This window comes from Oculina patagonica, chromosome 14 (genome assembly GCF_052425735.1).
Source record: "Oculina patagonica isolate OP01 chromosome 14, crgOcupat, whole genome shotgun sequence".
Lineage (NCBI taxonomy): Eukaryota > Metazoa > Cnidaria > Anthozoa > Scleractinia > Oculinidae > Oculina > Oculina patagonica.
The window spans coordinates 23,866,724-23,893,722 of record NC_135771.1 but is presented as its reverse complement, the minus strand read 5'-3'; the positions used below and the strand labels follow the sequence as shown (position 1 = coordinate 23,893,722).

The following is a 26,999-nucleotide window of genomic DNA, read 5'->3' as shown; positions in this document are numbered from 1 at the left end:
AGTAATGGTGCAGCGGGAGGTTTGGAGAGCACAAAATAAGCTAGACTCTAATGCTTCTTTCGTGCTCTCCAAACGCCCCTTATGTACCATATCGCGATAACGCACGCTAAAGCAAGCATGAACCAATTGTTATTACCGACTGAAATAAAACACCCTACACGTCACAATTTCAATTGCTTTCAATCGGTTTCTTATTAAAGCAAAGGAAAGATATGGGTTTGACTAAAGGTTTCATTTGTTAATATAATATAAGGGGTGGAAGATTAACTTTGAAAACTGTTCCGCCGGACCATATTTCAAAAACCCATATCGAAATCCGTTTCAATCTTGGCCATCAGTACCTTCTTTTGCATTTGGTGTGTTATTTAAATATTCCTTTACTGTTTTTTCAAGAGGTTATTTTTTATATTTAAACAAATTTGATGGTTATTTCCTATGCCTAAGTTTGGCCAAAATCCACGACACGGTCCCTTTAAGTGAAATATTTGTAACAATGGATGAGGATGAAATCCGTAATAAAATACTACACGCTACTACTAAATAGACTATCTACACGGAAAAGCACCTTGGGTTGATGGCAGTTTATTTTGTTGTTCTTTTATTGATTATTAAATACAGCTGTTCGTTTTTGCTTTTTTGTTTTATCACAAGTAATCTTCCATCCCTTTTCCCTTCATAATGGTTTTAGAAAAATACGTTAAAAGCTCCATTAAATATTACGGAACCTTCTTCTGCAACCAGAAAACTTAAAAAGAAAATGAACGAATAGTGCCAAAACACATGAAAAACATCCTATAGTTATTAAATCTCCCCCTCCCCCCTCCTCCTTTAGATAAACAAACACAACATAAGTGTTCCTACCACCCAACACGCCACACCCTTTCTGTTCCTCGCCTCCGTTGGGATAAAAATCGATATGTCCCAATGGTTGCTCTAAACCATTGTCTTCTGAGTCTGAGTGTATGACGTCAACAAATTGCGCATCACTCGAGTCCAGCCTAGCGTCAGGATGCGCGGCCTCAAAATACTTGCCTGATGGATCCAATCCTAAAATAAAAGACATATCAGACTGTTCAGACTTATTTTCCTAAAACGATGAGCCTGCCAGAAGTCTATAAGACTTCCAACCATGCCGATATGTCGGGCGGTTGCTGGCAGACAAGTGAGTTGGACCCTTTGGATTGTGTCAGGCTGGGCTCGTTTCCTTCCCAAAGCCTTTTCCACCCAGAAAGCCAATTGTTTTTTAGTAATCTGTCTTTGATACTACTGGAGCTGTAAAATGCGGCTTCAGAAGATAGCTACATGCGTCACAAGTCATCTGTGTCCCAATTTCGATCAACATGATTTTACACTTGCGTAACTGTGCATTTTTTGATGGGGAATAAGTTTTACTATAGGGATGTTGTAACGCGTACGAGAAATTAACCTCTCGGCATTTGTAAGTGATACTAAGTGGCTTCTAACATGAAATATAAATATATATTTGACCAAAGGGTCATATACGTGATGTTGTGCACTTCTGTTCATACCTGTTATTCGTCCAAGTGTTGTTCCTTCAAGTTTCACAATTTTCTTCCCGGCAAACCCAGCGACATGAGCGCCAAGACCAAATCCCACAAAATAGAATGACTCGTAAGTCGCGTTAGTGCTGCTGACTAGGAACCTTATCAGTTCTGCCATCTGAGCCCCCACCATATGGGTATTTCCTGCTGCCTGTTCATAAGGGGCTTTTGCGCCGATCGACCAATCAACGATGATTATGTTGAAATCGTCGCGTTTTAACAACTTGTCTTTCATCATGTCCAACCAGGGTGCACGTGAGTGTTCTAGAAATTAATATAATGAATTACATTTAAATTCAATTAAATGCAGGGTGCGAAATAAGAACAATGTCTGCCGTTGTAGTCCTCAAATCAATAGCAACTGCTACACGGTCCTACATTAGTGGACCAGTAGAATTACAAGCTTACGAGTGCTGCTACACTAGAAGAGGGCTATTTTGAGAAAGACTGTTGTAGGAATTCAAGACAAAAACCCGAAAAATCTCAAAGCTTTTAACTAATTTCCGACATAATATGCATTCTGACTTTCTCCTTTAGATCATAATGATTACTCTTTGAAGCAACAAGTTTGTAAATATGTATTACTTACCATTAAACCCATGGACAATAATAATAGTGGTTTTAGCATCATCATAGCCAGAGACTTTCAATTTTGTGACGTCAGAATCATCTATGATCCGCGGTGTTGCAGAGTGAGCTCGAGTGAAGTGCTTGTAAGTTATCCCAATAGCCGAGGGGGGCTGGGGTAGAGGAACCGAGGGGTCGTCAAAGGGTGGATTGTCATTGAAGCATCCATATTTGGTATAGCAGACTTCCTTTGCTGAAATAATAAAGCACGGATTAGGAAAAAGGTTTACATCTATCAATGATCCTCATAACGTAAGTTAATAGTTTTTTTTGTAAAAAGAACATCCCGCGAAAACGCTTGTACAAAACGAACTAGATTAAATGTGTAATCTTATTAAATTCGAATGAAAAGAAACGTACATTACTAAATTTTAAATGGATTAAAGAGCAATGCATGTATAACGAGAAAAACGTTTTTCTTCACGAGAAAAAATCTTAAGAAATAAAATGAAAGTGTCGAGCATTTTAGCCAGTTGTTACGACCATACTTTCTTTTTAAGTTTTTCTAACTGAATTGTCACTATAATATTCTATCGCGCAACAACAGTCTGTCTCAGTCAACTAAAGGAAGGCCCATTTATCAACAGAAGATTGACTTTTTGGTGTCAAAGTCCGAATGATTGTGGAGAAACATTTAAAATGAATCGTTTTATATAAGGCCTGGATTAAACAAAGCACTGATGGTACAAGTTACCTTATTATAGGAAATTAACGCTCGTGTTAATTAAAGCATTTGAAATTAACGCGACTTAAATTAACGCGAATTGAAGGAAAAATTACTTCCCAATAAAGGAAGTTAACGCGAAAGAGGGGGTAACATTTCAAAATGAAGGAAATTAACGCGACGTACACAACAGGAACAAGTTTATTTCAACACTTGTAGGCGTATAATCTTAAACGAAAAACAGTGTTCATGGTACTTTTTCCACTTTGAGCGTTCTTCGCAGTATCAATGATAGTGGCAGATAAAATAATGCTTTTTCATAGAATTAAGAACATCTGGACTGTAACGAAAAATTGGAGCCAAAAAAATGGAAATAAACGTCATGGAAATTAACGCTCCACTTAATTAACGGTGCGGAAATTAACGTTAACAAAAATTAACGCGACTTAAATTAACGCGAATGTTTGAAATTCGCGTTAATTTCATGACGCGTTAATTTCCTATAATAAGGTAGTTTCAGAAATTTTGCCACTCTGATATCACTGAAGAAATCGCGTGTGAGTCTAGTTTTACGATGGTAATAAAGTGTTATAATGAAAGAAGCTAATTAAAAATGAATTCGGAACTTACCCAGTGAAAACGAAACTAGCAAAAATGCTATGAAGGTTGCAGCTGTCCTCTGATGCATTGCACGAGGTATCACACTGTTCTTGTTCTTGAGATATAGTTTGAATGCTATCGTCTTATTTTAACTCTGGCTAAGATGAAAATGCACAACGAGAGCGTTTTTTTTATATATTTAGTAAGGCACAAAGCATCTTTAGGTCTATTGTTCCAGTTCCTTAGTCCAGTCCAGCTGTATAAAGGATTAAAGCGGTTGCTGTAGAAACATGTTTTACTGATCACGCAATGTGTGATCGTGAAAGGAGGTTTTGAAAACGTTTTTGTGTTCTAATGTTACCATCTTGTTTGGTCAGTTGACTTGGAAGGAGATCTGTGGACTTCTTCACACAATTGGTTGTCATTTTAATAGTGAGAAGCTTGATTTAACCATCAGATACAATTAAATAGTAGACAATGAAACACTTCTGTTTTATCTCTCTCGTGACAAACAGACAAGTCAGAGTCACGAAACACTCTAAGGAGAAAACGATTTGTAAATATATTTTTTTTTCATGCAAAAAACCCGTCCATTATTAATAATAATAATTAAGTCTAATATTCAAGAATTACGTTCTGTTAACGCGGGAACAAACTAATTGATCAGAAACAGTAATCTACTCGATAACCTTGAACACACTTTTAAAATTATGAAACTGCCCCTTAGAAGTGGTTTTGTAATTACCAGGAGGAAAGCTATTGTTGAGAATTGGGCTAATGTTTACGCCAAAAATGTTATTTTAAGGGAGTTATTGAAAGGCGGATAACCTTGAATGACTTTTAAAAATTACGAAACTGCTTTTGACAGTAGTTTTGCAATTGTTGGTAACTAAGCAATTGATCATACTGAACTAATATTGAAGATGTTTAGAAACTACAACAAAAACTTTGGTATAACCTTGAATGAACTTTTGAAATTATTCCTTGGAAGTCGTTTCGCAATTCGCGGGTAACAAAGCAATCAACCAGACCTGAACTAATATTTGTGTCGAAGATGTCGAGGATGTTAAATCCAAGCTTATTGAAACTTGTTTACAACATACTGAAAGTTTTGCGTAACACAGAACCATTATTCATGGCATAATCTTGAACGCATTTGAAAGTTGATCCAGGATACAGTTTCCCAACGCCAATCCGTACGCGCGTACGAGCACGCTTCACAAATTATGACAATTGCTTCCGATCCATGGCCAATTTTCTGAAGCTTTTGTTTTGTGATATTCAGTTGCGCAAATACCCAGCGGGAATCACAGCAATTGATAAAGGAATTATTCCAGCTACAAGAGGGTCCAGCCAATTGTTTCCCAAAGTTTTCCCAATTCCGTTCCCAGTTTTATTGCTTTTATGTTCGTGATTCCCGGTCCCAGTGATCTAAATCACATTTTCCCAGTGAAAATTTGTCCAAATCTCAGTTCCCATTCTATCCTTTCAGTCCCTCTTTTACAATAACCCAAGATCAGTTGGATTGCTAGTCCTTTATATGCGAAATGCAGTTGCCTTCCAAAAGGCAAGAGATAGTTTTGCTCTGTTTTTAAACGCAGATAGGAACAGGGCTTTGAATAAAATCTACATTATAGAAACAGTTAAAAAAAGAGAAGATATATTCACTTTTCGTGTAACCCGGTAACCCTCCTTTGCAATGTTTTTTTTAAATATTTACAGTTCACGGAAGGGTGAATGTCAAACAAACTTCGAGATAGGGAATCGAACAAGAGGGATTGCAATTGTAATGAAGATTTGTTATCCAAAAAAGTGATTTTTTTTAAGTCAATCTGGTCTTCACGCAACGCTACTTCTGTAATGGACAAGGAGGGAAAAAAAGACAATACAATAAGTACGAAAGGTTCATAAAATGCAATAAATCAAAGCAAAAGTAATTCGTCAGTGAACTTAAATCCACTTTATTTTACCCATTTTATTTTGTTATTTACCTACACATCTACCTCACTTCATACAATCTTTCTTTATGCTAAGCTTTGTGCCCAGTTTCTAATTTAACCTTAACCTTAGTTCAGTTTTTCTTATTTAACCAAGATGTATCCCATTGCCTTTACGAATGTGCCTGGGTGACTATGTGTGGGTTGAGCCACGTTTCCACAGGTGACGGAGTCGTCGGGATGTCCTCCTGTACCAAACCCGATCCTCGAGTCACAGGACACGCATTCGTTTTCATTATTGGACGCGATACCAATTCTTGCTCTGGAATATATATCGGCCTTATCACTCACTGCATTAAAACCTTCCCTGTTGCAATTGGGTTGCAGATTAGCAGCTGAACCAATCAGCGCCTTCCACATGTCACGACCGAGTGAGGTGGGCCGGTACTTGCCATCGGCAATCAGGGCATACAGCGAGCTAGCCTTCTTGTCAATAACAATGAAATCGGTTCCTTTTCCTGGGAACTTCATTCCGAGGCAGATCTTAGTGAAGGGTGTGTTCCAGTAGGTTGGTAGCTTGGTCTCTTCATTGTCCAAACCTGTCTCGCCTTCAGGGATTCCATATTCCTTCTTATTGGTCCAATAGGGTGAATCGTAATGAAACGTTTTCTGCAAGATACAGTTAAAAATCGATAAATTCTTGGAAAGAACCATTGAAAAACTTTGATTTATAGCCGAATGCACTCTTTTCTGTTTTCAATGTCGCTGCAGCTATTTAAACATAAAAAACAATTTACTTCATTAAAGGGAAGATGTTTAAAGGGTTATTGTTCACAATTCTAGCTACCAAGCCACAGTTTTTTTTAACTCGATACAGCGCGGCCAGTCGCAGCTCAAATATTTTCTATTTTTGACCATATGTACTTCTTTTTGCTTTCCTATGATTTCTGTGTTGTTTTTTCTGCCATTAAAAGTGCTTATCATGCTCCTTTATGTGATTTTGACATTGTTATGCCACAGAAAGAACCCTGACAACTAATAGATGCCAACTAAATTGTTCTATTTTTCAACGTACTTTAATACATCTTGTTGTTGGAATTTTGAATCTGGATCGATCTTCATTTTTCGCAAGAACAAATTTTCAAATGCTTGTTTAACTAACCTTATAAAAGTACTCTTTTTCTACCCTCAGGGGTCCCAATGTCAATAAAGTCGAATTACATCAAATCTACCTTCAGAAAAAATATTAATTAGCATTTCAAATACCTTAGCGCCGTCAGTCTTCATGACCAGCGTCCATCCCCCACCTCCACAGTCGCCAAGGCCTGCGCCATTCATGTTACAGTAAATAGGAAGCTTCCCAGAATCCATCTGGAGCATGTATGCCTTGTTTTCGTTTGGCCTTCAAAATCAATAGAAACAAAACATTAAAACATTGGTCTGATCTGTTGACAGGTTGAAGCATTTTTCATTTTTTTTCCATTACTTACTTGTACTGGTCATAAATCTCTTTGCAAGAAGTTGGACCGCATTGCCCACAGCAGGCATACGAATCTAAAAAAAAAAATAGATGGGAAAAAGGCTGTTAAATAAGTAAGTGATACTGTCGTTATAATAACAACGCATTTTTACAGCTCTTTTTCCTTGACATTACAAACGCTTTACAATATTTTAAAAAAAAGATATCCAAAAAATCTTCTTGAAGAATAATCTTCTACAAATTGACGCAGAAACGTATAATTTTTCCATCTGAACACGAGAAAAGAAATTAACAACTTGAATAAATAATTCCTTAGTTATCAAAAATATATTAAGCAAAAAGTAATAAAGACAATTCGTTATGTTCAAAGATGTAGTTCATTTTTGTTATAAAAAGTAATTTCTGAAAGTGGTTTTCTTTAGTTAAAGAGACAATATTATAAGGTTGACTTCGAAAAGTGAAAAGCCAATATTTACTTTACATAATTTACTGCATGATAATTTTTTGCATTGAATAGAAACTCGGAAAAAAATCCAAGCTCCAGATGGAATTCGATCGCGATAATCCCATCTGGAGTTCGGATTTTTTTCTGTGTTTCTATTCAATGCAAAAATGTATAATGCTGTACTTCTTAAAAAAAGATATCAACTACTCTCACTTTATTGTCTCTTCCTATTTCTCTTATACTAGCGCACGAAAGCCGTTCTTACTTGGAAAAATCGCGGGAAAAATCTCACTTAAAAAATTCACTTTATCTCCATCTTTTTGTTCTAGGCGTATTTCGTGTATGAGCAAAGGTACTTAGGGCGCGTTCGTTTGGGATCAATCCGGAATAAGAATATTTAATTGGAAAAATGCGTGTTATCTATGACCCGTACGGACCCGCGCGCATTCCTTGGAACCATATGAAAAAAGTCCCGTATGAGGGCCGTACGCCTCGCTCTGCGGGCCGGAAAAGCCGTACGGCCCCACTAGAAGGCGTACGGCCCCGCTACTGCCGGGATGCCATTGGACCAAATGATTCCACGCTTTGATTCGATGACGATGTTGATTTTTCTGCTGAATGTCCCTGTTATCTTTACTTCTGAGGATTTTTTACGGCGCAGAAATTAACAAACGTGTTACCTGGCAAATGATGATACTCCTGACCGCAACAATAATCGAATTCGTCAAATCGGACAAAGACGTATCCTGGTTTGTAGTCATGATAAACATGAAAGAAAAAATGCATGCGAGTCTCAATTCTCTTCTGCTGCGTATTTTTCACAACAACATGCGAGTCTGTTACACTACCTCATTGACACGTTTCCCGCTTGTTTTCACGAGCCCTTGCACAATTCGGACATCAACTGTAAGCAGAGCTCAACATCGTCGAGGAACTAACGAATTCAGGACTAGCAGCAACAGCAGACGTTCATGAATACTCCGATCCGTGGTAACAAACAACTTGAGCCGAAAGGAAACGGAGCGAGCAATCCTGACCGCCAGTACCAATCCCCTTCCAGTCTTTGTGTTTCGATTTGTTGTTTTCATCCATCCTTCTTGTTGGTTTTTCCTCTCGTTCAACCAATTGTGATTTCAGCTCAGAGAACGTCGCTAAGTTGTTCAATCAGGAGAATTCAGTCTTCGCTGAGGACGGCACGACTGCCACGTCGTGCATTCTTTGTTGTAGTCCTTCATAACGTTTCCTTTGATTTCTACTAACTGCAATCATGTGCGAGGAATTTATGCGGATTTAATCTTCTTGATGGAGCTAAGCTCGGAGATTTCGTTGACAATTTTAACAGAGTTCACTTTGTACGCACATCGCAGTTCATGCACTTTACTGGCTTCCCAAACAAATTACGAGCTACCATTGGCTTTTCAAAATGCGCGCGAAACGGGCTGCCGCGTCTGCATCCACGAACTCATCCACGAAAGAAAAACAAAAATTCAGTGGTCATATGATAAATGCTTATTGACTGAGTTAGGTCGGGCCGGACGGGAAATATTTGGCTCTCGGTCGGACGCACGGACCTCGCTGCGCTCGGTCCGTACGTCCTGACCTCGAGCCAAATATTTTCCCGTCCGGCCCTCCCACTCAGTCAATAAGTACATATTAGCGTTCGTTGGCTGCTCTTCCTACCGGAATGTTTTCCGTAATACATTCTTCTTGCAGAATATTCCCAAACGAACGCGCCCTAAGTCACAATGTTAGTAACTTTTTTACCACAAATGCGGTAAATCATCCCGATCGAAGTGCCCCTCTAAGGGATTTCATTTACTAAATGTCTACCTCATAATGTGCAAGTTCCAACTAAACAGTCTCAAAATTTAAAAAAAGGAAGCTTAATGAAAACTAAAGTACTAACTTACCAATGCATGGGCAAAAAGCTAGTAAAGCTGCAATGACGGTGAAAACTCTTTCGTGATGCATTGCGCCGCAAGATGTCACATTCGTGTCGACGCTATAGTGTGCTCTGACAAGCAAGGAGGTCGGTTTCGCTTTTCACTGTGATATGCAAACGGCTTAAGGGTTTTTATCCAGCTGTATAAACAGTTTAAAAGGTTGCTGTTGGAAGCATGGTCAATTGGCACGTAAACTTTAGCCTTAAAAAAACATTTTAAGGACGCTCACTTCAAAATGTCATTCTTATTTGTACAGGTGACTGAGAAAGAGGCAATTTAGACTTCTACAAACAGTTAACTGACACTTCAATATAGCAAGACTGACACAAAGTTTAACGATCCGCACGAAAGTTAAATTTATCCGTTGACAAATTATTATGTTTTTTTTTATATAATTAAAAAAAAAACACACTAGAAATTTAAGTATGTTTTAGTATTTTTTTTTATATCTGTTCTGCGTCACATAGCCAATTTAGGCTTTTCAAATATACTGCAAGGTAAAAATCATCAGTAAACAATTTCGCTAATGGCATACAGCCATAACGAACCTCGGAAAAAAACGGTAGCCTACAGAACGAGGACGCTTCACAAAACGCAAAGAAAGAAAAATGTTCTTGGAAAGCTTTACCGAGATCTTTGGTCCCCCTATCGTGACCGATAGCACTTTACCCTTAACTGCAATATTGACACTTGTATAGTTTTCCTTAATGAATCAATTATCTGTCGCTGTAATAATCCAACTCTTAGGTTAAAACCATCATGGTTGATATCAATATCTTATTTCTCCTAACACTATTAACAAATTGTCAAGCAAATTGCTGACGAGAAAAAGAAATTGATCAACAAAATGTCATCGTCTTGATCTACAACTTAATTCTTAGAACCAACGTTAAAGTAAGTTATCCTAAACCACTAAGGAGAATTAATCTTTTCAGATCATTCCTGTAATGGTTAAGCGCTGCACGGAATATAGAAATCCTGTATTGTGCTCGCGTTCTGTGGCATATAATCTTCGGTTAACGAATTTATAGCCAATACTTAAGGGGGCTCTTTAAAAGGTAATTGATTTTTTACCCCGTTAGTAAAATCAGTTAAGATGGCGCGGACGTGTTTGATTCGAAGGTTTTTCTGCTTTGATTTGCAAATGGGCACTTATTTTATCGCTACACTTTCTATGGTAAGTTAAAAAAATTTTTATCGAAGCTTACTGACTTTTAAAAACTATTTGAAAGCACGTAAGAAAAACTTTAGCATATCAAGGTTTTATATTGTTGCCGTGTTTGAGGATCGAAATGTTTTTCCAGTTTCTTCCCTAAACGTGTGGGGAAAAGTTTTCGAGGATTTTGAGTTTCTTTTAAAAAGTAACGCTAACAAATCGATTCCTTTTTAGTTGTTTTAACAATGGGTCCTTATTTCAGTCAATATATATGGTTTAAAATTGCCATTGCTTTTACCCTTCAGGTCATAACGGTCATGTATTGAGTAGCAAATAATACCATAAATTAAAATCGAACCAGGTCAGTAATTAACCGACCATTTGCAATAAAATGCTTCCAATTAGTAAGTCATGGGCACGAAAAAGAGCTTTATTTTGTACAAAAAAGTATTACACAACTGGTCGTGCAAAACGGTGGTTTATAACGTACAGATAACTGACTTTGTGTCTCAGGCTTTAGCTGCAGTGAATATCTTGACATTCGCTCAAGCCATCAAAGCTGTCAAACACGAACTGGAAACAGATACTGGCGATGGTTTTCGAATTCGAAATAATTTGACAGACGGTAAGAGCTGTAGAATACCCCACACCCCATTGAGAATAGCCCCCCTCCCCCCGTCCTCGCTTCCCCAAAAAATAAGCCCGAACATCTTACGCATAAATCCTTCGATTCCGAGAATAAGCCGTTTCGAATATTAGCCTATGCGCTTTTTATGTAGTCATAATCTCGCTATTAAAAAGTTTTTAATTTTATTTTACGTTCTTAGAGAATGCTAAGAGACTCCAATAAAAATAAAAAACAAACTGCGGTGACAAACATGACAAGACAACGCATGTCGGAAAAAAAAAACTTTGATTTAAGAACTAAACGTTTCGTATAAAAGTAAGTATTTGTACGCACAAATGTAGCAAAATATTTTCAGACACAGTATACCAGACAAAACGAAACTTAAAGATTCTGGAAACCGAAATAAGCCCTTCTTCAATACCCCCTACCCCCCTGCCCATTATTAGGCGCCTTAATAATAAAAAGAATGATGGAAATATATCTGAGATATTAAAAGGTTCGCATGCAGTGCAAACTGATTGGTAGGATCCGTTTTTCTATAATAGCTCATGTAAGTCAATTTTTACCTAAACCCAACTATGTTTTCTTTCAGAAGCCATACAAGTTTCATATTCAGGCATTGGATTCTTTGCAGCAGACGTTGTCATGGCAATGATCCTAGTGTGTGGAGCGTGCCAGGTATTTACAAAATGCTATCACTTTTTGGGGTATATGGGTATTTAGATATATGGAGGCATCCTTATTCTTGAAATACTAGCAATATATTTCCTCAAAAATTAGTATATACATGTTATGTGTAAAACACCAGATTTTTCATGATCATGTTCAATTAAGTTCTTATACTTAGGCTACATACTATGACATGCTAAGTTTCATCATGGCATTATTTGACTAATTTCTAACCTCGACATAAGGAAAGTAATTTGGACGTTGTTTTTTCCTTTTTTTTTCGCTTTCAGTTAAAGCCTTGTGTACTCTGGTCTTGGGTCATTTGGCGATTTTTGATGTTTGCCCATCTTGGCGGTGTTACAACATTCGTTTTCATTGTGTGGGAAAAAGTAAGTAATAGATAAAATAGGCTATATATTCCGAAGGCTGTCAATTACTTGGAAAGCAGCAAGAACGGGGAGTGAAAACAAAAAACGAGGGTAAATTATTTGAGAAGACGGGAAACTCCTCGCCTCTTGTCCTTAAACAGGACCACCAAACGGTTGATCTATACTAGTTATGCAACGCTTTCGAGTGGTATACTATGGAATATCCCACGAGTCACTTGTATTTTCTCGGTATACACACGAGCCTTTAGGCGAGTGTGTATACGAAGAAAATACAAGTGACAAGTGGGATATTCCATAGTATACCACGAGAAAGTGTTGTGTAACTATTTTATACCATGCCATAGAAAATACGCTCACTAAATTTCATCGAGAATAAGATCGCAGCGCACGATGGGAAGGTTGGGTTGAATACCGTCGAATATACAACGGCTTTCCTGTATTCTGATTGGCTGTATTTTCTATGGCATGGTATAAATCTAAGTATTTAACGGGCTATTCATGATCATGTGGAAAGTTTTAAAAATAGATGCTCCATCTTATGAAAGGGTTACCTAGTCTGTCATGTATAAAAGGCTAAGAGTTTGGACTGTATACAATATTTTTAAGTACCCCCTTCCCCTTCCCGGGTGTCCATGGAATTAATTATTGTTATTTATTTATCTTTCATTGACTTTTTTTTATTATTATAATTATTTTTTTAACAGGTGCCTCCTGTTGGAGTCATTCTTCTGGTCGATATCGTTCTTGCGGTAGGTGTCCATTTTTTTATCTTTTTCCTTATTGCTTTAAATAAGTATTGGCTTTTCTATTTAACTTTTTTATTTAACTGTTTTCTTTCATTTTTAGATTGGCTGTTTTATTGTTGTTTTCTCTCTCATCCAAGAAATAAAAGAAAATGAAGAACTCAAGAACGATATTTCAATGGACTCACCCGCCATATTGATTAGCAACCAGCAGCGTTTGAGTTCCCCAGAACAATACTTTAAGTTGTCCTGTTGGCATGGCAACGCGCAACGTGGAAATGCAATAAAGTTTCGTTCTTGATGAGGGAATGAATCATATCGTACAAGGTGCTCTGGAAAAAAGCCAGATGTAAATAGAGGACGGGCGTAATTGGTAATCTCAAAAAGATGTGAATGACTGATAGCCACCACTGAATTGAGTTTGGAGTAGAGCCATAGTTTTGTTTAGCCTGCAGAACAGAAAGCCTAAAAACATATGGAATTTTATATGGATTGTTGAAGTTTAATACTTGTATCGTGTGTGACCGCTCACCTAGCGGATCAAACTACTTTGATTCAAGTGAAAGCAGCGTTGAGTAGTATTCACCAAAAAAAGCCTTTTTTGGAGTGATTAATAAAAAATTTAATACAAAAAAAAACATCACGGGGAATTTCTAGATTGCTATCGTGATAGTTAAACCATATCCGTAGCACAGCGGTGCTAAACACATTGGCCGTTTTCACACCAGAGACGGACAAATCGTCTGGAGACAGACAAGTCGTCTTAGAGTGAAAAAGGGACAGACACGAATTGGGACGTACGTCGTCTGAATTTGTCCGTCGATTTGGCCGTCTGGGAAGACGATTTTTCACAGACGACTTGGTCGTCTAGACGGACAAGTCGTCTAAAAGCTGTCTTAAATTCACACTAGACGAACAAATCGTCAGACAACTTGTCCGTCTAGACGGTTTGTCCGTCTTCTAGTGTGAAAACGGCCATTGACCTTGATTTTTTCTGCTTATTAGTTCCTTGTCCCTGGGTGGCGATAGGGCCGGGACTTTTCTATTTTTTATTTATTTTGAAAGCTTCATTATTGACAAAATGAGAAATAAAGAGTTTGACTATCAGATTAAAATTACTTCTCTTAAAAATAAATAAAACAACTGACTCTTATTCAGACGATAGTATTTCAAGTTGTAAGCATGTGAGGCTGTGTATTCCGCTCAAATTGGAATTTGGAAGAGTCAGGAGCCGGGCTCATGGAAGTGTAATTTTTTTGAAGGAAGGAAAACCGGACACCCGGAAGAAAACCGGAGCAAGGACGAAAGGCCAGCGCTCTCACCACTGCGCCATCCCTGCTCTCCCTCTCGGCTAATAATAATAATAATAATAATAATAATAATAATAATAATAATAATAATAATAATAATAATAATAATAATAATAATAATAATAATAATAATAATAAATTTAATACTTGTATTGCGCTTTTTCTATAAAAATATTCAAAAGTGCATTACAATAATTATTATTAAACTAAATTAAAAAAGTTACACAGTAAAAATGAATTTAAAATTACAATATTTACATATTAAAATTTCCAGAGTAATAGTGAAAGGTAGTAAATAATAAAATTTAAGAATCACAATATTAAATCAAATGAATAACAAATCTAACTAAAAGCCTTTCTAAATAAATATGTTTTAACAGAACGTTTAAAAGGCTCGATGGATGTTTCCTGTCTTATTGGCAGAGGAAGACTGTTCCATAAGAATGGGGCAGCTATCAAAAACGCGCGATCTCCCAAAGTCCTTTTCGTTTTCAGCCGAGGTCTTTCTAACAATATACCACTATTGTTACGGCGTAGTTGATAACGCTACAACAGTACAGCTACAACAGTACAGATAACATGCCCGAACCAGTCTCCAGACTCTGTTGTACGAGCGTGACTAAGCAAATATGTGCAATGTAACACGCAATCTGATTGGTTCATATTCAGAAGTGTGGCAAGTGACCCGTTGCTAAATGCGGCTGCAGACGTCATAGAAAGCGCATAAATTTACATCTTAACCCAGGATTTACGTTACCCGAGACAAAACGCGTCTTCTGTACTTTGCACGTCCGGGCGATAACTTCAAGGTATAAACCATGGCGGTTTTGGTCCGAACCTGTTGCTGTGGCTGTGACTTGCGAACAGGCATTCTTCTCATTGGTATCTTCGGATTGGTAAGTGTTATTCCTAAATAAATTTGCGTGAATGTCGTGCGTTCAATAAGTCAAATAAGCTTATGGCTTTCAGAGAATACAGCTGTGTTCTTCAGCTTTCAGCTACTGTTCCTTAGCAAACCTCAGACAAGTTAATTTCATTGTGGATTCATTCGTGATACTCCAGCCGTTCAAGAACCGTAGGGGATTTTTACAAAGCCATCGAATTACGAAGGTTTGAAATCCCGATCTGTTTGAAATTTGATTCATGGAATGTTTGCTTGTCTAGGCGATCCGCTTGCAAGCTCGTGTAAGCATTTTCGTAAAAAGGTGCCAAACCGAAACGAAAAGTGAAAGGAAAATTACCTTTCGATAATTCATATGGTTTTCACTTTTTGTTTAATTTGGAAATTAATGGAAAATGGACAATCGGCGCTTCGCGGAGGCCATTTCAACACGTGCGCTAAATGCGGTGTTCGAAATCGCACTGACTGATCCTTCAAAATATACGTAATCCACCATAACACACCATTGAATATCATTTTATATAGTTAAAGATACTCTGATGTTTAGATTTTATCCTCCGCCTTGTTAGCTTCTCTCAGTTGAGAACGAGTGTTGTTTTCTTTACATAGATCTGTGAATGATTTCCATAAATGTAAGCTTACATAGTGTGTACACATTGTACAAATACAAGCTTTAAATCGTATCTTGTGAAGAATTTTGTTGACAGCAAACCCCAAACTACATGTTTTATTGTTTTCTTGTTACGCTGATGGGTTTTGGAACCACATTTAGTAAAATTCGTGCCCAAGCTTGGTTTCGTCTTGCACATCATTGACACCAGGCACTGAATTTACGCAATCATGATCACGCAACCACGTCAATATCGTATCACGTTTCGGATAGCAAGACTTAAAATTTTCCGGTTTAATTCTTTACTGTAATAATTTTTTTACATGTTTTAGTAACTATGCAGCATTGCCGGACGTTCAGTTTATATTAACGCTTCCATATTATAAGTAGTTTTATATTTATTGTTTTAAGAAAGTTCAGAAGTGAAAATTCAACTGTGGCAATAATATATTAACCTACTCTAAAAAGTAAAGTCTTAATCCCTCTTCTTTCCCCTTCTGCTGTGTTTGTGCTAGAAATTGGCAGCAAACGTCAGTTATCATGTGTCATGTTCCCACATATGTGCCTGGGGTCACATCCCCTCCCCCTCTCCTGCTATGGTATACCTGCCAACTTTTTCTGGGTCAAAGGCGTGAGATTTTTATCCTGAGAGTGCCAGGATTTCCAAAGACAATACCATCAAGTCCAAAGTATTCTGAATAAGTTTCAAACACATCCCGATCCCAGAGCATAGGCTATTTCGCTAAACATGACCTGACGTTCCCAATGCTTTTTTTTTGTCAAAACTCTGAGACTTTGGGGAAAGTATCTTCATTTACTCATTTTGCATGGAGTTTTTGTTTCTCACAATGGTTTGAATTCACTGTGACATATTTTTGGAAAGTGTGCCATTTCTTTGACTATCTATTACCTCCTTTTAATTTAACAGCTTGGATCAGCATATGGTATATATGCAGGATATAATTCCTACAAAGTTCTTACTGATGCCAGGGACAGCGACAAGGACTTGCCTGTGAAGGACAGCTACTTTGATGGTATTCTCAAAAAATATGAACATTTGCAAGGGAATCCTCTTAAAGAGGTGACAAAGCAAGACAGGGGGGGGGAGCCCTAGCATATTAGGGGTAGGAAGGGTACGAGAGACTTAAGAAGTGACGGGAAGAAGGAGGATTCCTTAGATGGCAGGAACTTGGAAGTATTGAGAAAAATTTTGCAACATTGCATACAATTTTTCAATAGAAATACTGTAGTGATTTGATTTAATTCCAATAAGCGCCCCATTCTTGTAAGCGCCCCTATTCTATTCTATTCTATTCTATATGTTACTGACAAAGCTGTTTTTATCTTTTTTCCAAGTTGTGATCAAGTTGAGCTATGCAGGTATTGGTTTTGGAGCAATTGCACTGTTGGTGAATTTGTCACTGCTGGCATCCTATGCTTTGGTAAGCCATGAACTGGCATCTTATTTCCCTCACAATATATGTCATATGCCTTTTCATGCAAAAAGGTGGAGAGAATTAAAAAACCATCTTTCAACTAAAGGAAATGTTTCCTTCAATCTACACCAAGCTCTTTGAACTTCAGGTTAAAAGTAACATTTTTTTGTGGCATTGGTAAAATCCCCAGGGGGGGGGGGTACTCCAGCTTGTAAATGACGGGGATGATCGAATGGAGAGTGCAAAACTCAGGACCCAAAAAAATCCCTAAGTCTTCCAACATTACCCAAAAAAAATCCCTGGAACAAAAATGACCCCCCCCCCCTAGGCCTTTCTCGATTATGCTAGTAAAACTGGCATTTAATGCTACTAGAAATTCTCGCAAAAAGCCAAAAAAATGCTAAAATATTGCCTGATTTCCTTTAAAAATGCCACTTGAATTCCAAAAATGCCTTGTTTTATTTCAAACAAAACGTAAAAACTCTCACATTATATGCTCATATCAACAACAGGTGATACCTAATAATTGTTTGTTTATAAAATAAAAAATACAAATATATATATACTGTAAAAAAATTCTTATTTTTTTTTAAATAAAAAAATAAAATAAAAACACACACACAAGTAACACAGCGCACAAACAGTCGAAACAGACAGAAAACAATCAAATTGTGTAATCAAAATTGTGAAACTTTAGGATTATTTATCCTTTTGAGTTCTGAGTGCTGAAAATCTGGATCACAGTCATGAAAAATGACAGAAAATGCTAGCAATTCTTTTTTGAAGAAAAAACGAAAAAAATGCTCGTTTTCCCAAAAAATGCCGAAAAAAATGCTAGCATAATCGAGAAAGGCCTACCCCCCCCCCCCCGAAATCCATTGTCAAATTACCCCTAAATTGCCTGGAGGGGCAATAATATATATAACACAAAGAAAACCATAAAAATTGAACGCTTCTTGTTTGTTTATTCATCATATCATAAATACGGCAAGGCCGCGCCAAGGCACTTTAGTTCGTTTTTAATACCCCCAAAATCCCCTATTTAAATCAAGTCACCCACAAAAATACTTGCCAAATTTTCCAACCCAAAAAAATCTTGGAATCGAAAATTTTAAACCAAAAAAACCCTTCGATCATCCCCGTCATTTACAAGCCGGAGTACCCCCCCCCCCGCCTGGGGTAAAATCAATCTGTATGTGTGTGGCGGCGCGTATATTTGATTAGAAATATCTAGCTTGCTTCAAGTACTTGCTTGTCTTCTGTTTAATTAGTAATTGAACGTATTCTTTCTTTCTTTTTTTTTTAATTAATTATATTATATAATTTGATAAATTTAGTTTTGTTTTTTTTTCTTTTTTTTTTTTAATTTTATTCAGCATATGACACAACAATTACAAAACATACTAAAATAACTAACAGTATCGACAATTCACATGAAGCGCGTCAACATAGTCCATTATAACCGTTAACGTACTGACAAAATTAATACTACAAGACTAGAATAATTACTAACAAAAAAAAGGTACAATTAATGATATACGCTGCTTACATTAAAGTTACTTACAGAAGAATAAATTACCTACAAATAACTTACGATCATTGATAAATATATAGTTAGCTTACAATAACAACTCTACAAAATACGATGATGACGAACACACTTATATATTAACTAACAGAACCGAAATTATTTACTTATAGATTATTACCATGAAAGATACAAACGCGATTACATTGCTCACAAAATTTATTATTCAATATCTAAAAAAGAAGAAAGAGGAAAAAAAAAGACAGTTACAGTTGTCATGCTGTTCAAATAGTTCAAATAATAATGATGCCATCTACATGACTAACAAAAAAGGAAATGACATATAAATTAATTTGGGATTAGTACCCATTTTTTTTTAAAATAATCTTTCTTTTTGATCTTACTTTCCGTTTCATATTTAATGGCAATTTTAGTACGAAATCCTTGAATTGTGGGTTGAATTTGGCATCTTCTGCAGTCCCATATAAGTAGTTTACCAATGATTATAAAATAGTTCAGTAAGTTGAGTAAAGGGCATGGTTTGGATAATATTCCAAATAAAATATCTTGGAGGGAAAGATGAACCTGCTGATTTGAGATTTGGTGCCAGTAACCTTGAAACTCACTCCAGAACCGTTTAACAAAGGAGCATTGATAAAGAAGGTGGTACAAGGTTTCCGGTTCTGCCTTGCAAAATGAACATAGGTCGTCTGTTTTAAAGCCTATTTTGTGTAATTTTGAATTAGTGTATAGAATAGAGTTGAGCACTTTGAATTGAAATCCTTTTACATAAGATTCAAGTACAACAGAGTGTGGCAGACTAAAGATTTGTCTCAGCTGATCGATAGAAAAGTTAAAATCGTTCTGCAGTTTGTTTATGATATTAGGAAATTGTGCTATTTTGCGAACAAGAAGTGAGTAATAGTCTTTTGATTTCTTTTTTTTGACGTCAAAGATGTTATCGTCAATAAAGAAGGATGGAGGAGCTAAAGATGGACAGGAAATAATATTCTTTAAAAAGGGCGGTATAGAATGGCGAAGGCCAGCCCATTGCAAATAACTAATATTGGTTATCTTGTCTGACCAGTGGCTTAGTGCATCGTTTATATTTGAATCAAAATGTAGGTCTTGGATACGAATCACGCCCGCCTCAAAATACTTTTTGTAGAAGACTGGTCTTTTTTCAATACGAATTTCCTTATTATTCCAAATAATATTTTGCCAATCTCGTTGAGAGGCAAAGGAATCACGAAACTCCGACCACCATGAGAGCATTTCACTGTAGAACTGAGAGAAGATGTTGTAATCCTTTATATCATAGTTGCAATTTAAAAAGAAAAACCCTCCCATGGGATCCAGCAAGTGGTTTAAATTTAGTTATTTATTAATTTATCGGTAATAATTTATTTATCTATTTTTCAGAGGAACAGATTTTTGGCCTTTCCCTGGGTGTTGTGGAGCTTGTTTGAGATTGTTTATACTTTTGGAGTGACCATTTTCATGTTTGCCATCTGGAATGGAGTAAGTTTTGTGTTGAACCACATGTACTGCTTGCTATTAAATAACTTTTAGATGGAACATTTTAACATCAGCTGAAGGGCTCGGTGGAAAAAGGGCCATTGTGATTTTTGACTCAAAATAAACATCCCAGAAACAGCTCAAAATTTCACATGTTGGTTTTTACCGAATGGTAATGAGGTGTAGTGATGATTCGCGAACTTGAAGTGACGTGTTTCCGTCACTCGTTCACTCCATTCTGATATTAAACCGCAATTAATTCATGCATTTAACCGTGAACGTGCTGACAGAAAGGTTCTTTAAAACGCCATTCAGCACTTGTCAATCAAAAACAAATTATCCTACAGCCTCGTTCCCAGGGTATGACTCTTTCAGGAAACAAAGGTTGAACTTTCACAAAACAAATCGAAAGAGGATAAATTACACTTATCCTCTGGTGATAAAAGAGAATAGAATTCGCTCTACGAAGCCGTAGAGCATACACTATCAATGACCCATTCACGTAAGAAAACATTCAAACGCAAATGAAGTGAGATTGTGACATTACTGCTAGAAGCTAGAAGCTAGATGCAGTAACCCTTACCATATGACGCGTTTTAGTAAACACAACATTCATGCTGCACGATTTTGTTTCGCGTGACATTGTCTTTGTGTCACGTCATCCGTTTTTCATCTTTTTGAGTCGTGCAGAAACGCGCATCTTTCTCTCAAGTTTTATTCGCTGCTCAAAATAACGCTATATATACGTGCTGACAGAAAAGTGCTTAATGCTTAAAAAGTGCTTAATGCTTAAAAGGATCAAAGGTTACACTTAAATATTTTTGTGATGAAATAGAATTCGCGCTACGAAGCCTGAGAGCACGAACCATCAATGACACAATTCCCATGGAAAAATAAAACATTCAAAGGCACATTATTGAACGCTTATTTCAGTGAAGAAGAAAAACTATCAATGACCCATTCACGCAAGAAAACATTGAAAGGCAAATTAAGTGAAATTGTGACATTACTGATAGCAGCTATGAGTTACATGTAGTTACGGTTAAAAAATTATAATGCTCACCATGTGACGTGTTGTAGTTAACACCACATCCACAGCACGTTTTTGTGTCGCGTCACGTCACCTCGTGTCACGTCATCTGTTTTTCATCTTTTTGAGTCGAGCAGAAACACGAAGTGCTCGGGCGTATCTTTCTCTCAAATTCTATCCGCTGCTCAAAAATAACGCTATACGTGCTGACAGAAAAGTACAGATATTTACAAAACAAATTTACTTAATGCTAAAAGGGTTCAAAGGTAATACACTAACCGGTAAATATTTTTGTGGTGAAAACTGAATAGCGCTACGACACGTGAGAGCAGGAACCATCAATGACGCAACTCATGTGGAAAAATAAACATTCGAACGCAAAAGAAATGAGATTGCATTACTTTGTTGGACACTTATTTAGAAAAAAAAAATGCGAAGGTCGGCACTTCATCGAATTACCAAATTACCATGAGGTTGCTCGAAGAGCCTTTGATTTTATATGTCTGCAAAACATTGTCCTGTTTTATTTCCACTGGACTTTGCTTCTTTTTTCGCAAAATAACGTTGCAAAAAAACCATGTCCAGTCAGCGTCGTTTGGAGTGCCATTGTTGCACTTAAACAATGGAATTCCTTTAGACACCGGCTGAAAAGACCAAGTTATTTGCATACGTCATTTCTTAGTAAAGAAACAGAAGCCAGCGAAAACAAATACAGTAGAATGTTGAACGCATGTAGACAAACCCGCACACGAAATTTGGAGTTCTTTTGGCAATGTTCATTTTTAGCCAAAATCCTTTTGCACCAAGGCATTCAATTATGAAAGCCCAGACATAAACTAACTATGCTTTGCTTTGTAGGTTGCATACATCTTTTTTGGAACAATCCTTGGATGGATCTTATCAGTAAGTTCTAAATTATCCAATAATTAATTTTAACTGGTCATATTTGCAGGGTTTAAATTAAAGCTGGTTACCATTTATTGCCCCCGCAGGGTTTTGGCCCAGAGGCCAAAACCCGAGGAGGCACCCTAGGAGTCCCCAGGTGTATACATACAAGGACAAAGAATATTTGTTGAAAAAGTAAGAAATGTGTTTGTAATGGGCGAAGCGTTCTCGATTTGACAAAACTAAGTGCGCACGGTCGTGACGGGTAATATTTTAGCAAGAGCGCACGGTGGTGTTGGGTACTTGCAACCACGAGGTCGCGTTTCGTCACCTTCGAGCTTCGCCATCTTCTAGCAGCATTTTCGTTTTCCGGTTTTGGTTTACGCGTGTTCACAGATTTGTTCGAGCGGTTTCTCTGCTTTAAGTGATATTTGAAGCGGTTGTTAGTAATACGTCGAAAGATTTCGAGCAAATTGTTTCGTGTTCTTGGCTACGTGTGTTCCAAGAGCTGGTTCGAGCGTCAACGTTTGCTTTCGGGGGTTTGTATCGTATACGAGTAATAAACAAAAATGTAATACAAGGTAATTCGTTTCGCAAACTGTCAGATTATTTGATCCAAAGAGTGGGTTGAATAAGAATCAAAAATTGTTTTCTTGAATCTTTGAACTGTGCCATATTTTGTTACTCGCGGAATTTTTAGGCTTTTTGGCCTGGAAATTATTATTAGTATTAAAGTTAATCTTGAATGTTATAAGCCAGGAAATAAGCTTGCGTGTTGTCACCACGAATAATGTGTTGTGTGTATTTCCGCTAGGTTAATATTTCCGCGTGTTAGGTAATATATTCGACTTGAACTTGTGAATTAATATTTTTAGGATGCAACGGTGTCACACAATAAGAAATTCCGCAGCAAACAATGTCATGACAACAAAAGACTCCACTAATCCTAGATTATTGCTGTAAAACAAATTATAAAAAGGCGGGGGCAGCTTTATAGTGAGAGCTATTACTAGTATAAGATTAGTGCATCTATAAAATTAAAAGGGTTTGTTTAGAAAAACCTGTTCTGTGGTGGGTCTGTAAAAATAATCAGCAACAGCACTCTTTTTGATGCCAAAAATGCTAGAAATTACATTTCCGAGTTTCTAGATTTCACATTTTTCTGGGGAAGCAAGCCCCAGACTGCTCCCTCCCCCCTCTGCCCTAGGGAAAATTGGCCCTTACACCCTTTTTGGAAGTCACAGGGTGTTTATGAAAAATGTTATTGAAACCCAGGGATGTCATTTGTTGCCTATTGTGTAATCTTATATGTTTAACAGGGCCTGTGCAGCAAATTTATGGTTTTACTATTCATGTTTTTCTTATTGTTTATTTATTAGATCTATTTCATCATTGTGGTTTTCTCGTACATTGAGGCCCTTCGTGAAGACCCTTCTGGAGCCTCAGCTGGCTTTCCGTCTGATACCATGGTAACCAGACTTTTTTTTATAAGTGACAGGGCATTATATGGCTACAAGGAAATAGCCCCCCCCCCCTGATGTTGGTTAATGCACTAAGTTGATTAATGGCAGATGTTGACTTAATCATTACTTTAAGGGGGCCGCCTAAAGAGAGCTATGTAGGGCACAATGTTTTGATGATAGTTGTGCTGCATTATATGAAAAGTCAAATTTTTGCTTAGCAACTACTCTGGACCAAGAAGTGCAGGGTGTGAAATGATAAGGTGCTTTAAAACATGCGTCATCCAGTCAGGTTACTCTCCAGCATTCTGTCAGGTTACCCCAATAACTAATTCTTTAGTATACACCTGAGTGAAGAGAGGCACAGTGAGAGTAAAGTCCCGGGGGGGGGGGGGCACTCAAAAAAGTTTTATACGGGGAGGCTCCGCCCCAAGCTCTTACCCCTTACCCTTTTATATACCATTTTGACAGAAATTGTACCTCTTTCGTATACCTTTTACTGAAAAAAGGTACCCCTTTCATATACCTAAAAGACGTGACATAGCCTTAGAACAGGACGTTTTCTTGTCATTTTTATGAAGCGCTTAATAAATTAAAATAATACAGCCATAAAGTGGGTCTGTTCGAAATATTTTAATTACAGGCCGTTTAAAAAACCTAAATGACGGATTTTCATACCCTTTCATATACCTAAACTTGTGAAATCGCTACCCTTTTATATACCTGAAGCCTGAAAAAGGTACCCCTTTCGGGCGGAGCCTCCCCGTATAGGCCGTTATATGGAGTACCCCCCCCCCCCCCCGGGAGTAAAGTGTCTTGTCTAAGAACACAATGCAATAACCCTGGCCAGGGCTTGAACCCAGACCGTTTAAATCTGGAGTACAGCGCACTAACCATTAGGCCACCGCACCTCCCACAACCATACAGCTCTAAATAAAACCAAGTTTGGGATAGGATAGGGGAGGCGCAGTGGCCTAATGGTTAGCGCGCTCGACTCCGAGTCGAACGGCCCGGGTTCAAGTCCTGACCGGGGCGCTGCGTTGTGTTCTTGGGCAAGACACTTTACTCTCACAGTGCCTCTCTCCACCCAGGTGTATAAATGGGTACTGGCGAATATTCTGCTGGGGGGTAATCCCTGGGATGGACTAGCATCCCATCCAGGGGGGAGTAGCAATACTCTCAGTCGCTTAATGCTACGGAACCCGGGATAAGCTCTGGCTGTATGGGCCACTTGGCTCGGACACAGACTTAACCTTTTTTTTTTTTGGGATAGGATAGGGGTGTTTGGTTAGTCTAGAATAGGGCTGCAAATTCAGTTCAACATGCATGGTCTAGTATAGGGTAAGGTTTTCAGTCCCCACCCCTAGGAGAGGGTTGTTCTGATTCATGGCATGAACTGAAGAAGTTTTGCAACCCTTTTTTGCTGTACCAGAAACTAATTTGTGTAAAGAAGGTATAAATGATAGAAATATCATGACTTATAAATATTTTTTGTTTGTTGTTTACAGATTCATGTGTCTGGGCCTGCATATGCTAAGTTTCCTTGAAGTCACATGTGAAGCCAAGGACAGCTAGCTGTTAACCAACATGCTGTTGTTATTGTGCTACAAGTTGTATACTGGGATATTTTTACCTTTGTTATTGTTCCTGTTTTTTTAAAATATCATTTTCTAGACTTCGCATATTAGTGCATTATTAAACGTTAACCTTTTAAGACTATAGTTGTAAGAGGATTTATGAAGACAGTGTATGCCAATGACCTGCAAAGCAGCCAATCCGTGACCTTAAAAGAAAATGCGGATGCATATGTACAGACAGTAGAATGGCAAAATTAAAAGCAAATTCAATTTTTGAACCTGTTGTTGATCTTTCCTCTTTTGTCCTTTTGGGTCGGCTCTCTCAACGTCTGATAGGAATGGCTCGCTGCCCTTCGAGAGAAAAAAAAAACAAATAACTGTCAGTCCGACGGGCCGCCATCTTGGTCTACGAACGCGAGCGAAAATCCCGCCCCGCCACCCACGGATTTTTGCACTCTCCCCAGTTTTCGCTCGCGTTCGTAAACCAAGATGGCGGCCCGTCGGACCATGGTCGGACTGAACGATCGATCTCTACGACTTCACGGAAAAATAGGGGAATGTGAACAGTCTACACACAAAAAAATGTAGCCATTTTACGAAACTAAGATAAAAGGTGTTAAATTACGTGTCGGAGTAAAGTGACCTGGGGCCCAGAATGACGATCGCAGTCACGGTCATGCACTGGTAACGCAATCCATTACGGTCACATTAATTACGTTTTACGAGAAAAAGAAAGCCATTTCACCATTCGCGGGAAGTACAAAAGGCCTTTCACAGGTCACGAAAATACCCTTAAGCTTATATTACTAGAGCTGCTATGCTAATACCTGCAATACATCTTCGCAATCATTCGCAATCCAAGTGTGCTGAAGTCTCTTTTGTTTCATGCCCTTTCTTCTTCGACTTCTGGGGCTTAGTCGTTTTGAGTTTGCAGCCGTTATTTACACAACACCCAAATAGAAGTGTTGCATGACCGCCCGAAGGAGACTGTCCTGGTACCCAATCCCTTACAACAAAGGGTTTTTAAAACGATTTAAAATTTGATTGGCTAGATTTTAAATTCTCTTTGTTAAAAATCTAGCCAATCAAACCATGTCCCCAGAGCCACTTGTTCCTCGTTTCCCAGGCTCGGCCGACTAAGAGGAGCAGGCGCCTCTGGGGACAAGAATGCTTTTAACACTGTCAGGACTGCCTGTATGTCGGTGTTCTGTAATCCAAGATGGCCGCTATTTCCGGGTTAGGCGCCATCTTGGATTTCAATGACCAGAAGCGCTTGCAAGCGTTAGTCCTGGCCCTGGGCAGACTGGGCAAACGTCACGAACTTCTGTTTGATGTCCGATAACGGACAAAACGGTGACATTTACGTGATTTATTATAAACGACTTCATACTTGACTAAGCTGTCGGTTTATCTTCGACTTTTGGCTGACGCTTCTATTTGGTGAAAAAGCAAAATCAAAATAACCATCACTACTTGATAATACAATATTTACATGTTGATAGCTTTTGGGCTAAATATACTCCTACACATAAAAATTCACAACAGTTGAAAAGAAAGATACATACAAGCATGTCAATTCAAAATGACAAGTTTTATTTGTTGTGCTAAAATGTGCTGCCATGAACCTATTGAAGGAAGACTTCGAAAGGTAAACATGTCTTTCATTCACCTAATGAATTAAAGATATTCAAGCCGGGGGGGGGGGCACTCCCATACATGAGCTATATAGGTATGTGCCGCTGTGAAGGGTATGGTTTTTAAGCAGTTTAGTCTAAGATAGGGTATAGAAATCAGAGAGTTTGGTCTAGAAAAGGGTAGCATTTGCCGGGAAACCGATCGACGGTATGACGAATATAGTCCAGAAACTCGGAAGAGAAAGAGGTTTTCCTACACGTAAAATA

General features: G+C 37.9%; 4 protein-coding genes across 6 annotated transcripts in view; 2 read left to right on the top strand and 2 right to left on the bottom strand.

Moving 5' to 3' along the window:
- The window catches only part of LOC144639311 (inactive pancreatic lipase-related protein 1-like), a 210,974-nt gene extending 207,374 nt beyond the window's left edge, over positions 1 to 3,600 (bottom strand). For both annotated transcript variants that reach the window (XM_078498623.1, XM_078498622.1), the window contains exons 1-4: positions 3,484 to 3,600; positions 2,152 to 2,382; positions 1,530 to 1,826; positions 862 to 1,047 (exon numbers count right to left, since the gene is read on the bottom strand). In XM_078498623.1, the coding sequence (XP_078354749.1) occupies positions 862 to 1,047; positions 1,530 to 1,826; positions 2,152 to 2,382; positions 3,484 to 3,541 (772 nt within the window). In that variant the 5' untranslated portion in view covers positions 3,542 to 3,600. The remainder of the gene's footprint in view (positions 1 to 861; positions 1,048 to 1,529; positions 1,827 to 2,151; positions 2,383 to 3,483) is intronic.
- A 1,790-nt stretch (positions 3,601 to 5,390) lies between these two features.
- Positions 5,391 to 25,516, bottom strand: LOC144639330 (putative skeletal organic matrix protein 5). Of its 2 annotated transcripts, XM_078498650.1 has the most exons (5): positions 13,032 to 13,046; positions 9,226 to 9,459; positions 6,881 to 6,944; positions 6,657 to 6,792; positions 5,391 to 6,059 (listed from the first exon to the last, which is right to left on the bottom strand). In XM_078498650.1, exons 2-5 carry the CDS (start codon positions 9,284 to 9,286, stop codon positions 5,535 to 5,537), a joined length of 786 nt encoding a protein of 261 aa, XP_078354776.1. In that variant the 5' UTR covers positions 9,287 to 9,459; positions 13,032 to 13,046; the 3' UTR covers positions 5,391 to 5,534. The 2 variants fall into 2 exon arrangements, with proteins under 2 accessions (XP_078354776.1, XP_078354777.1); XM_078498651.1 differs by lacking the exons at positions 9,226 to 9,459; positions 13,032 to 13,046 and adding an exon at positions 25,378 to 25,516.
- Positions 10,031 to 13,575, top strand: LOC144639336 (uncharacterized). The gene is made up of 6 exons (XM_078498659.1): positions 10,031 to 10,435; positions 10,928 to 11,039; positions 11,635 to 11,720; positions 12,002 to 12,100; positions 12,805 to 12,849; positions 12,947 to 13,575. Exons 1-6 carry the CDS (start codon positions 10,355 to 10,357, stop codon positions 13,142 to 13,144), a joined length of 621 nt encoding a protein of 206 aa, XP_078354785.1. The 5' UTR covers positions 10,031 to 10,354; the 3' UTR covers positions 13,145 to 13,575.
- LOC144639342 (uncharacterized) lies at positions 14,876 to 25,376 on the top strand. Its single transcript, XM_078498667.1, has 7 exons — positions 14,876 to 15,049; positions 16,593 to 16,698; positions 17,021 to 17,106; positions 20,051 to 20,149; positions 22,035 to 22,079; positions 23,441 to 23,530; positions 25,030 to 25,376. Exons 1-7 carry the CDS (start codon positions 14,972 to 14,974, stop codon positions 25,066 to 25,068), a joined length of 543 nt encoding a protein of 180 aa, XP_078354793.1. The 5' UTR covers positions 14,876 to 14,971; the 3' UTR covers positions 25,069 to 25,376.
- Positions 25,517 to 26,999: the final 1,483 nt, after the last annotated feature.